This window comes from Choloepus didactylus, chromosome X (assembly GCF_015220235.1).
Source record: "Choloepus didactylus isolate mChoDid1 chromosome X, mChoDid1.pri, whole genome shotgun sequence".
Lineage (NCBI taxonomy): Eukaryota > Metazoa > Chordata > Mammalia > Pilosa > Megalonychidae > Choloepus > Choloepus didactylus.
Window position 1 is genome coordinate 150,557,893 of NC_051334.1, and position 12,115 is coordinate 150,570,007.

General features: G+C 35.5%; 1 protein-coding gene across 5 annotated transcripts in view; it reads left to right on the forward strand.

Annotated features, from left to right (window-relative positions):
* The window catches only part of STAG2 (stromal antigen 2), a 221,514-nt gene that overhangs the window by 167,982 nt on the left and 41,417 nt on the right, over window positions 1-12,115 (forward strand). For all 5 annotated transcript variants that reach the window (XM_037822197.1, XM_037822201.1, XM_037822198.1 and 2 more), the window contains exons 17-23: window positions 1,255-1,347; window positions 6,951-7,040; window positions 7,636-7,839; window positions 9,209-9,279; window positions 9,606-9,693; window positions 9,789-9,869; window positions 11,691-11,783. In XM_037822197.1, coding sequence (XP_037678125.1) covers window positions 1,255-1,347; window positions 6,951-7,040; window positions 7,636-7,839; window positions 9,209-9,279; window positions 9,606-9,693; window positions 9,789-9,869; window positions 11,691-11,783 — 720 coding nt within the window. The remainder of the gene's footprint in view (window positions 1-1,254; window positions 1,348-6,950; window positions 7,041-7,635; window positions 7,840-9,208; window positions 9,280-9,605; window positions 9,694-9,788; window positions 9,870-11,690; window positions 11,784-12,115) is intronic.

Here is a 12,115-nt window from a genome sequence, read left to right on the forward strand (position 1 = left end):
CTGTTAACAATGCTGCTATATGAATATTGGTGTATAAATATCTATGTGAGTCCCTGTTTTCAATTCTTTTGGATATATACCTAGGAGTGGAATTGACAGGCCATATGATAACTCTGTTTCAATTTTTGAGGAACCACCAAACTTTTCCACGGTGGCTGCACCATTCTACATTTCCACCAACAATGCCTGAGAGTTCTGATTTCTTCCTTGCCAACACATATTTTCCATTTATTTAATAAGAGCCATCCTAATGAGTGTGAAGTGATAATCTCATTTTGGCTTTGATTTATATTTCTCTGATGGCCAATGATGTTGTGCATCTTTTCATGTGCTTATTGGCTATTTGTAGATCTTCTTTAGCGAAATGTCTATTGAATTCTTCTGCCCATTTTTTTAAATTGGGATGTTTATCTTTTTGTTGAGTTGTGGCAGTTATTTATATGTTCTGGATATTAAACCCTTATTAGATATATGGTTTCCAAACATTTACTCCTGTTCTATAGGTTATCTTTTCTCTTTCTTGATGATGTCCTTTGTGCAAAAGTTCCAAGGTCCTGAAGATTTCCCCCTACATCATCATCTTATGGCTTTAGTTCTTATGTATAGGTTTGAGCTAATTTTGTATATGGTGTGAGGTAGGGGTCCAGCTTCATTCTTTGCATGTGCAAGTCCAGTTTTTCCAGTGCCATTTGTTGAGGAGGCTGTTCTTTTCCTATTGAATGGAATTGTCACCCTCGTTCAAAGTAGAACTAAAATTTAAAGCATTTCGTTTATTCTTCCCAATTTGAGAAATCTTATGTTTTTACTACAAGACACTTTGTAGAGCAATTTATTATATTGAATTGATAACCATGGGTTGTGCCCAATAGCCTAGACTAGTCGGGAATGCTGCTTGATGCATTTGCTATATAAGCTCCTAAACTACACTTTCATTTCCTAAACTGCTGCTGCTGCTTCCATCCAAAGGTAGAATTAGTTAGTCTAATTGGGTATTGATTTTGCCTCTAGAACTCTTGAAAGCATTTTCTTATTTTAGGTGGCTTTGTTTGTTTGTTTGTTTGTTTGTTTTTTATATGTATAATGTGTTAGTTACTCCCTTTGTTGTCAGTTTTGGGGTTAATGTTTTATGTAGAAATTTTCATATCCATCATTTAAAATAAAATTATTTATTTTGTGTATCTTAACCAACACTTAAGCACTTAACAGTGTTGATGTGCTTAATAAACATTTAAAAACATCTTTGGGTTACTTTAGGTGCTGACAGCAAAGGAGAAGAAGACCCAGTTGGATGACAGGACAAAAATCACTGAACTTTTCGCTGTCGCTCTTCCTCAGTTATTAGGAAAAGTAAGTTTGTGGCACTATCATCATGTTACTAAAAAATTGCAGGTTTTGTTTGGAAAGGACAAACAAATTTTTATCATAATGTTTACTTACCATTACTGTAATGTTTTTTAAAAATTTTAATTATTTTTAATGCAATTTTTTTGCGATATATTCACATACCATACAGTCATCCAAAGTGTACAAACAGTTGTTCACAGTATCATCACACAGTTGTGCATTCATCACCACAGTCAAGTTTTTGAACATTTTAATTACTCCAAAAAATAAGAATAAAAATAAAAGTGAAAAAGAACACCCAAAACATCTCATACTCCCTTTTCCCCTGTATTATTCATTTACTTTTTGTCCCCCTTTTTTCTACTCATTTATCTATACACTGGATAAAGGGAGTGTGAGCTATGAGGTTTTCACAATCACACAATCACACCATATAAGCTTTATAGTTATACGATCATCTTCAAGAATCAAGGATACTGGATTGCAGTTCAACAGTTTCTGGTATTCCTTCTAGCTAGTCTAGCAAAATGAAACAAAATAATGTTTCACTGGCTGAGAGATTTCAGATGGAGTTGAGAGGTCACTCTGGTGGACATTCTTATACACTATATAGATAACCTTTTTTAGGTTTTAATGCATTGGAATAGCTAGAAGTAAATACCTGAAAATATCAAACTCCAGCGCAGTAGCCTTGACTCTTGAAGACGATTGTATAACAATGTAGTTTACATGGGGTGACAGTGTGATTGTGAAAACCTTGTGGATTGTATCTCTTTATCCAGTGTATGGGTGGATGAGTAGAAGAATGGGGACAAAAACTAAATGAAAAATAGGGTGGGATGGGGGGAATGATTTGGGAGTTCTTTTTTACTTCTATTTTTTATTCTTATTTTTATTCTTGCTGGTGTAAGGAAAATTAAAAAATAGATTGGGGGATGAATGCACAACTATATGAAGATATTGTAAACAGTTGATTGTACACTGGATGATTGTATGGTATGTGAATATATCTCAATAAAATTGAATTTAAGAAACAGGGATATCTATATAATGCGTAAGAAAAACCTCCAGAATGACCTCTTGGCTCCATTTGAAATCTCTCAACCACTGAAATTTTATTTTGTTTGATTTCTCTTCCCCCTTTTGGTCAAGAAGGCTTTCTCAATCCCACGATGCTGGGTCCAGGCTCATCCCTGGGAGTCATGTCTCACATTCCCAGGGAGATTTACACCCCTGGGAGTCATGTCCCACGTAGGGGGGAGGGTAGTGAGTTTACCAGCCGAGTGATCTTGGAGAGACAGGCCACATCTGAGCATCAAAAGAGGTGAGGGTGACTCTTGGGCACTGTTGTAAGTAGGCTTAGCCTCTCTTTTGCAGGAACAAGCTTCTTAAGGGCAAGCCCTGAGATTGAGGACTTTGCCTACTGCAATGGTAGTCCCCAGTGCTTGCGAGAATATCAGGAATTCCCCAGGTGGAGAAGTTTAAGGTTTCCACATTTTCCCCCAGGCCCTCAAAGGGGCTTTGCAAATACTTTTTATTTTCTCCCCAAATTACTCTGGGATGTAGCCGAGTTTCACACTAACCTGTAAAAATGAACCAGAGCTCGCCCCCTATTCCAGGTTCCACGTAATTATGTTGTTTGAATAAACTGACCGTAAAAGTTAAATTATATGACATGCTACAGAAAGTATACATTTTGCACCAAATAAACATCTCTTCCTCTGGACTCACACGGAAGTTGAGGTTTTAAAACACAGTCAATATCTTCCTTTTCCCTATACTCTGTTGTACCTTAGTTCTAATCAAGTCCATTTTGTTCACACCTCTAATTGAAGTCTGATCTCTTTTTCAGCTTTTTTAACAATTGCTGTATGGGGTAATGCTGACATTCATAGCTGCCGATCTCTGGCTCTGAGTCTCAGGTGTCACACAGATAACCGAAGTTACAGGGACTGAGCAGCTCAGCATCTCAGAATTTAGAGATAACCATTACAACTCATGAATAGATATGACTGCCGAAAGAGCTTACGATCTCGGAACCTTTACCATAAGCCTTCCCGGGATAACCTATACTCTCAGATTCAATTCTCAGAATTTGCACATTATAGTTAGTCCATATTAGTGAGGCATTATAATGTTTGTCTTTTTGATTCTGGCTTATTTCACTCAACATACTGTCCTCAAAGTCCATTCACCTAGGTGCATACTTCATAATTTCATTTCTCCTTGCAGCCGCTCAGTATTCCATTGTATGTATACACCACAGTTCACCATTCCGTTTATCAGTTGATGTACCCTTAGGCCACCTCCATCCATTGCAAATTGTGAATATAGCTCCCAGAAACACCAGTGTGCAATGTCCGCTCATGTCCCTGCTCTGAGTTTTTCCAAGTATATTCCCATGAACGGGGTTGCAGGACCATATGGAAACCCCATAATTAGCTTCCTGTGGAAGCACCACACTGCCCTCCAGCTGGGCTGCGCCCTTCTACTTCCCTACCAACAGTGGATAGGTACATCCCTCTCTCCACATTTTTTCTAGCACTTGTATTCCCCTATTTTTTTAACATCATATAATCCACCCTAACTCAGCAATCAACATTTCCCAGTATAATCACATAATTATCGCATTCAGCATCACAATTTATATGAGGACATTTCCATCTCTTCCCCAAAGACAGAGGAAAAGGGGGGAAAATGAAGAATAAAAATACAAAAGATAGAAGAAAAATAAAATAAAATACATGGAAAGGTCAGACAACATCACCACTACCAAGAATCTCATATCACTCCCTTATATCCATCCCCATCTTATAGACATTTAGCTTTGGTATATTGCCTTTGCTATGATTAATGGAAGCAGCATCTTACAATGTTACTGTTAACTATAGACTAGTTCCCATTGATTATATTTTTCTTCTATATCATCCAATTTCCAACACCTTGCATTGTTGACATTCATTTGTTCTTCCTCATTTTATAACATTCTTATATTTGTACATTTAATCACCATTATTGACCACTCTAGGTTTCGCTAAGTTATACAATCCCAGTCTTTATCTTCTATCTTTCCATCTGTTGTATACCTGCCGTTAGCCTTCCTCTTTCAACCATACTCATACTCACCTTTGTTCAGAGTACTTGCAGCGTTGTGTTACCATTACACACCACTATGCTATCCATTCCACTTCTGGATCTATACAATCAATCCTGTTTAACCTTCTGTACGCCTTCAGCATCAAATGCCTGATCAGTAACCTCTATCTCCTAATAACCTGTGCTGTCAGATCTCAAATTTTACTCATCAATGCTAGTCCATATTAGTGAGACCATACAGTATCTATTCTTTTGTTTCTGGCTAATTTCACTCAATGTAATATCTACTGTCTACCATTTTGTCTTTTACATTTCATATGTCATATCTTATTTTATTTTCCCTGTTTCTCTCTTTTTACCCTTACTGATAGTCTTCCTTTCTACATTCTTCTCAAAACCTTTTTCTCCTGTCTTTTCCTGTATGCCTGTAGTGCTCCCTTTAGTATTTCTTGTAGAGTAGGTATCATCTTCACAAACTCTCTCAGTGTCTGTCTGAAAATATTTTTAACTCTCCCTCATTTTTGAAGGACAGTTTTGCCGGACATAGAATTCTTGGTTGACAGTTTTTCTCTTTCAGTGTCTTAAATATATCATACCATTGCCTTCTCGCCTACATAGTTTCTACTGAGAAATATGCACATAGTCTTACAGAGCTTCCAATGTATGTGATGGATCGCTTTTCTCTTGCTGCTTTCAGAATTCTCTCTTTGTCTTTGATATGTGATAATCTGATTATTAAGTGTCTTGGAGTCAGTGTACTCGAATCAATTCTGTTTGGGTTACGCTGCGCTTCTTGGATATATAATTTTATGTCTTTCATAAGAGATGGGAAATTTTCAGTGATTATTTCCTCCATTATTCTTTCTGCCCCTTTCTCCTTCTCTTCTCCTTCTGGGACACCTATGACACATATATTCGTGTGCTTCATATTGTCATTGTATTACCTGAGGCCCTGCTCATGTTTTTCCGTTCTTTTCCCTCTCTCTTCTTTTGTGTGTAGGATTTCAGCTGTCCTGTCCACCATTTCTTGAATCCTTTCTTCTGCTTCTTCAAATTTGCTGTTGTATGTCTCCATTGTGTTTTTCATCTCTTGTATTGTGGCTTTCATTCCCATAAGTTCTGCCAATTGTTTTTTTCAAACTTTTGAGTTCTTCCTTATGTTTGCCCAATTTTGTCTTTATATCCTTCACCTCTTTTGCCCTGTCTTCCCTCTACTCGTTTATTTGATTTTTGAATTGATTTAGGAGTTTTGTTTGATAGATAATTAATTGTTTCAGTTCCCGTATCTCATTTGAACTGTAAGTTTGTTCCTTTGACTGGGCCATAATTTTTTGTTTTCTAGGCATCTGGTTTTCTTGATTAACCCAGTCAGATTTTCCCAGACCAGAGGGGCCCAGGTCTCAGGAAGAGTCTCTATTCAGTATCAGGTTTCCCTGTGGGTGAGACCTAGCAGATTATTAGACACTCCTGTGAGACCTCTAGACTCTGTGCTTTTCCTATCCTACCCCACAATTGGCACTTGTCACACCACAGCTACTGAGGGGTGCAAAGAGGTGCAGTGCATTTAATTCTCAGTGGATCCTATCTGTGTTTCTACACACACACACACACACACACACACACACCCAGGCCCTGGGGTGTGAGTTTTCTGAGGAGGGCTGTCACTTGAGCTAGGCCCCACCCTCCCCCATTTTCTTAGGGAAGATATGCCCTTTGTGGAATTGTCTTCCTACACTTGACTTTTTCCTTTGACTCCCTGAGTATCTTAACTCCACCCTTGCCTGGTTCATTGCTGACAATTGAAACTGCCTGAGCCTTTCTCTAATTTGCTACTTGGAATAAGAGAAAAAAAAAAGGGAAAAAAGCAAGAAGTCCCCTTTTCCCAGTCAGTCCCTAGCCCTCCAGATCATGAGGCTAGAACCAGAGTTGGTACCCTGTTCTGTATGCCCCTTTTCTTGGGACAGAGTCCTTTTCCAGTATTCTGAGCTCAGCGAACTCAAAAAGCCTCTGATTTTATTTATTTATGTATTTTTTTCCCCATCAGCCCTGCTTCTTCTCTGCCAGGATAAACCTCCAGGTTCCCTTCCTGCTTGCTCCGGGTTTACCTGTGCTCATAGCATATATTCAGTAGTCCAGATTTGTTAATTAAAACCTCAGTTGGAGCCTGGTTGAGCTACATTCCCTTGTTCCCGGCAGGGACTGCTGCTTTTTCCCACAGAGAAGTTTTGCAATTCAGCCTACTGTGCCGGGGGTGGGTGTGGGGGTGGGGGTGGGGGCAACTCCGCAGTTTAGGGAGCTTTACTTACAGTTCTGTGCTGTGATTTCAGCCTTTCCACCCATTCCTGGCTGGTGCACGATGTTGTGTGGTCACAGATGTTCCCCCATCAGTTGTTCCAGATATTTTCTAGTTGTGCCTGGCTATTTACTAGTTGCTCTAGGAGACTAACTAAATACCTCCCTATGAGGCCCACTGTAGTGTTTTTAACCTCCTCTTTTTTTCCTTTTCAAAGTACTCTGTAGATGCAGAAAAGGTAACTAACTTGTTGCAATTGCCACAGTACTTTGATTTGGAAATATATACTACTGGACGATTAGAAAAGGTAAGATGTTTTCTGCATATAAAAAACCTTGAAGAGAAATTGTTAGTTTAATTCATTCCATCATATTGTTTTTCCCTCTTTTTCAAATATGTTTTTGTAACTTATTTGAAAGGAAACATCTTTTTTACATGTCTTCCATATTTTAGATCACTTTGATTTAGAGCATGGTGTTACTGAGTCTTCCTTTTGCTTTGTGTCCCTAGCCCCATACACTCATTTCTAGCCATTATGTGACTATATATACCACTGATGATTTATGGAGATTAAGGGTGGGTAACTAGATAATAATAATTACAAAACAACAGTAGCTAATATTCATTGAGTACTTTATGTTCTAGAAACCTTTATAAGTTCTTTGAATATATTAACACTTGAAATTCTCACCAGATCCCTATGAGATAGGTAAAAGTTAAAGTTGAGGAGATAGTTATGGGTGTGTCCATTTGTTTATCAAGACTAGAAATAGAAAGACTTTAAAATGTATGCCCCGTTGATTGTATAGTTACTGTATTTGAAGTATTTCACTGTGGGTGGTGTAGTCACTTTATGCCTATTATATGTACCCTAGTTTAAATGATAAACTTTGATTTTGCAGCATTTGGATGCCTTATTGCGACAGATCCGGAATATAGTGGAGAAGCACACAGATACAGACGTTTTGGAAGCATGTTCTAAAACTTATCATGCACTCTGTAATGAAGAATTCACCATCTTCAACAGAGTAGATATTTCAAGAAGTCAAATGATAGATGAATTAGCAGATAAATTTAACCGACTTCTTGAAGATTTTCTGCAAGAGGTAATATTAGAAGTATTTTGTCAGTTGGGCGTCCCCCTCCCCCTCCAGTGACCTCATTAGTTACCCAAGTGTTAGTCCTGGTTAGCAGTATGTTGAAAAGATGTTTAGGTTGTTCTGTGACTCATCATGCTCATCATGCTACTGTTAACTCCACCACCAAAATAGGGAGGTGGTAAGATTCTGTGACTTGGAGAAGGTCAAAGAAAACTGACATTTTTCTTTTTTTATAATTCAAAGAAATGATCTGAGAAGTTACCTAGTGTTAGTTGAACAAGGGGCTCCTAGGGAACAGGGTGCTAATAGAACAGAAAAGTAAGGCTATACTGTGGTCTTGTAACCTCAAAAAGTAGGGTTTTTCTTAGTGTTTTGGCAGTGTTGGTGAGGTAAGTCCATTATGGTCTTTGCAATTATAATGCCTCCATAAGTTGTTATAGCCACTGTTGCTTCTAGAGTTTCCTGTGTTGTACACTTTTATTTCCAAAGTGGGTCGCTAAGTGCATGGTACTCAGATACTCTCTTATATTTTTGTTGTGATTATCTTGTTTTAGCAACTAACTTCTTAAACTTTTGTTTCTTTGTTTAACATTATTCCGTGCTTAAGTTTTACTAATTGGAGGCTTAATGTACAGTTATCACATTCTTGGTTAAAATTTTTAGTGGCTCTACTTTTGGCTGAATATGATTGTGTGACTAGGGTAAGTTAATTTAAAATCAAGCAATACTCTCTTAAGTTTAATTTATTTTGTAGAAAAATTAAAGCTTAGAAAGAAGTAAGTGCTTTTTGAGAGATCTTGGGCTCAATACAGTAAATTCAGTAGTGTTTTCAAAATTTTATGTAGTGAGACTTGTAAAACATTTCCAAAAGCTTAGGTTACCCTAATTTGGAAATGTGGTTACAAATATTGATGCCCAGAATGGATTAGAATATCTATTCTCTATTCAGAGGATTTTTCTCCATTTACTTGTGATTAGTCTGGTAAATACATCTTTCTCAAGAATGCTATGTTTAGTGTGCATAGGTTTTGTCATTTTGGTGTTGCCTTTATGATCTCTTGCATGTTCTCTATTTTTCTTGTCCTGATGCATTTATTCCCATGAAACAGTAGATGTCTTCATAGTTTTGTGTCAAAGTTACTTAAGGGAGAAAGGGAGACTGTCATTCTATTTTTCTCTCTTGAGTGTACAGTAACTGTGATAACAATTCTGTGTTGACTGATACTGCTTTAAATTTGGCCAGATCTAAGCATTAAATGACAAAGTTAGTTTGTAGTTATTTCTTTTTTCAAGACTTTATCACCATTTTTGATAGCCTAGAATTTTTCACTTTAGTGATTCTTAATGTTCAATATTGTGTAATTTATCTTAACAGGGGGAAGAACCTGATGAAGATGATGCCTATCAGGTATTGTCAACATTGAAGAGGATCACTGCTTTTCATAAGTAAGTTGATCTTAGAGTTTCTAATTAAAAACTGGAGCAAAATCAAAATCAACTTGCATATTTAATGGGTTATAAAGTTATCAGATTGCTAGGTTTCTTGCACTTTTGAGGAAAAAGTGCTTGGTAGAGTTATGTTTTAAATGGGGGGGTGACGGACAAATTATCATTGTAACATACTATTTTAAAAAATGATGCATTTTTGTTGTAGAGGGGACATGTTAAAAAGTTTACTGTGTCTACTTTAACAACATTCTGTTGATACTCAAACCGAAAACAATTCTGATTAAGTTTAGCTTAAAAATATAATTTAATTCTTATTTTTACAGTGCCCATGATCTTTCAAAATGGGATTTGTTTGCTTGTAATTACAAACTATTGAAAACTGGAATTGAAAATGGAGACATGCCTGAGCAGGTTTTTATTTATTTACAAGTTGCATATTTAACTTTTGAGAATGAAGTATTGTGACTTTTTAAATTTTGACTGTATCCTCTTGGTTCTTTTTACAGATTGTTATTCATGCACTGCAGTGTACTCACTATGTAATCCTTTGGCAGCTTGCAAAGATAACTGAAAGCAGCTCTACAAAGGTTTGTGGTGGTTCAGTTGTGTTTTTATTAGATCAAATATTAACTTTTTCAGCAAACTTAATTGATTAATTAATAAGAGCAATTAAGTAAATTTTTATTTATTTTAAATCTGCTATTTATGTACATATACCTTTAAAATAGTCCTGTTTGTATTTTGGTGTATATTCAAAAAAACAAAATTAATATGTTTTGTTTCAGGATACGATTTTAAATTCAAAGCTGTTGTTCATATTTGAAGGTGGCATAATTTATAGTTTTCCATAATAATAATATTATGATAACTCTCAAAAATGTACAGCTAGAAAGATAGCATTTGTAAATCATGACCCAGAGCCTTCGAAACAAATAGAAAAAGCTGTTAGATCACATAGTTTGAAGATAACAAGCCAGCTGCTCCTAGATCTTCTTATGCCCTGGTGTTGTTTGGGATCACTTTGTTCATACTGAAAATCTCTCAGTGATGTTCCAAATTCATGTTACATCATTCTCTGATTGAATATAATGTACCAGCTGTCAGATCATAGAACTTTAAAAACTTGACCCATAATGATTAATCCTTGATGTGTTTAGTAATTGAACTAAATACTACCGCCTTTTCCAATTGAAGAAGCTTAAACCTTATGCTTGTAGTAGATACATTATGTGGGCTCATTTTTATAAATAAAAGTAATTTGGGAGGGTTATAGGATTAATTGTTCATACATATTTTCCTCCTTAGGATAAGAAGTTTGTATTGCATAGATCCACAAAAAAATTTTAAATGCTTAGAATTTCTCTATCTTTTAAGATGCTATTATATCTACAAATAGATTTTTCCCCTTGAAAAATCAATGTATATTGTTGTTAAAATGGTGTACATTTTGTCACATATCAAGGAAGTTTATATAACTAAAGATCAAGCTGATATTAGGAACAGTACATTAATATATATGATTGCTCACTTGAGTTTTGAAAGCATTGAGTTAAAATTTTTTAAATGGGAATAAAATTAATAACTTTTAATAGCAAGACAATGGTAAAATATGATACCTATTTTAAAAATTATGCTGAGGCTTAGTTGGGTTTTACTCACCAAATAGAATCTCCAAATTAAACTTGTTTTTATTATTTTTAACTTGTCTATTACATTTACCAGATATGTACTGATATTCTTGCATTTGGCATCCAGTATCAGAAGATGGGCCAAATGTTGAGCTTTAAATAAATTAATGTGGTTGATAGTCGTAGAATAATTTTCTATTCTAAATTAACTGGTAAATATTTAGAAATAGACAAAGTGTAAGACTAAGATTCATCTTTTTAGTGTAAGTTTAAGGGGCATTTTAAAGGCTTTTTAGACTGGAGTAATACCACAAAACTGATTTTTTTGTCCTTCATTGAGTTTCTGAAAAGTACCACCAGTATCCTACAAATAAAAAAAATAGAAAATGCCATCCTTTTTATTAACCATTTTCTTCTGTTCTAGACTTGGCCACTCTTCAAATTATAAAAAGTCATCATGGAGCATAAATCTTTAATCACTCTGGACTAGTGGCTTCATTAAAGATAGCCATACATAGTCTCTAGTTCTAAAGGACCCAGGAATGCATAGGATATTTTCCATTAATATATCTGATACTTTTAAGGCTGCAATATGGTGAGATTTGTAAGGAAAGTTTTACTTGTTTTCCTTTCTGGCAAATTATAAAGAAGAAATATGAATCTAGTGAACAAGCAGAGTTATGTTAACATAATTAGATATTTTACAACTTTAATATATTTTTAAAATATTGAATGTTTTTTGTACAGTGTTTTAAAATTTTCATTTTAAATTTTTTCAAGGAGGACTTGCTTCGTTTAAAGAAACAAATGAGGGTATTTTGTCAGATATGTCAGCATTACCTGACCAACGTGAATACTACTGTTAAGGAACAGGTTAGTAGTTACTATAAATTGTAATCTTTTTTAAGCAACCCTTGTAAAATTTGAACTAATATAGAAACTTCATGTAGTACTATGGTTGCATATAATAGAAATATCTTGTGTCTACCTATGTATACCACACTCAAGAAGTAGATTAATATGTGTCAGGCTTGCACAAGTAAAATTGATTTATTAATTTCATGTGGAATTTATAATTGCATCATAGATTGTCCTTATATTGTAGTTATCCTATAGTGTTTCTTTGTGACACACTTGGTAAATAGACCCATTTAAAAACAAACTAGGTGTGTAAATCACAAAAGTTATTATTCCTGAAAGCAATA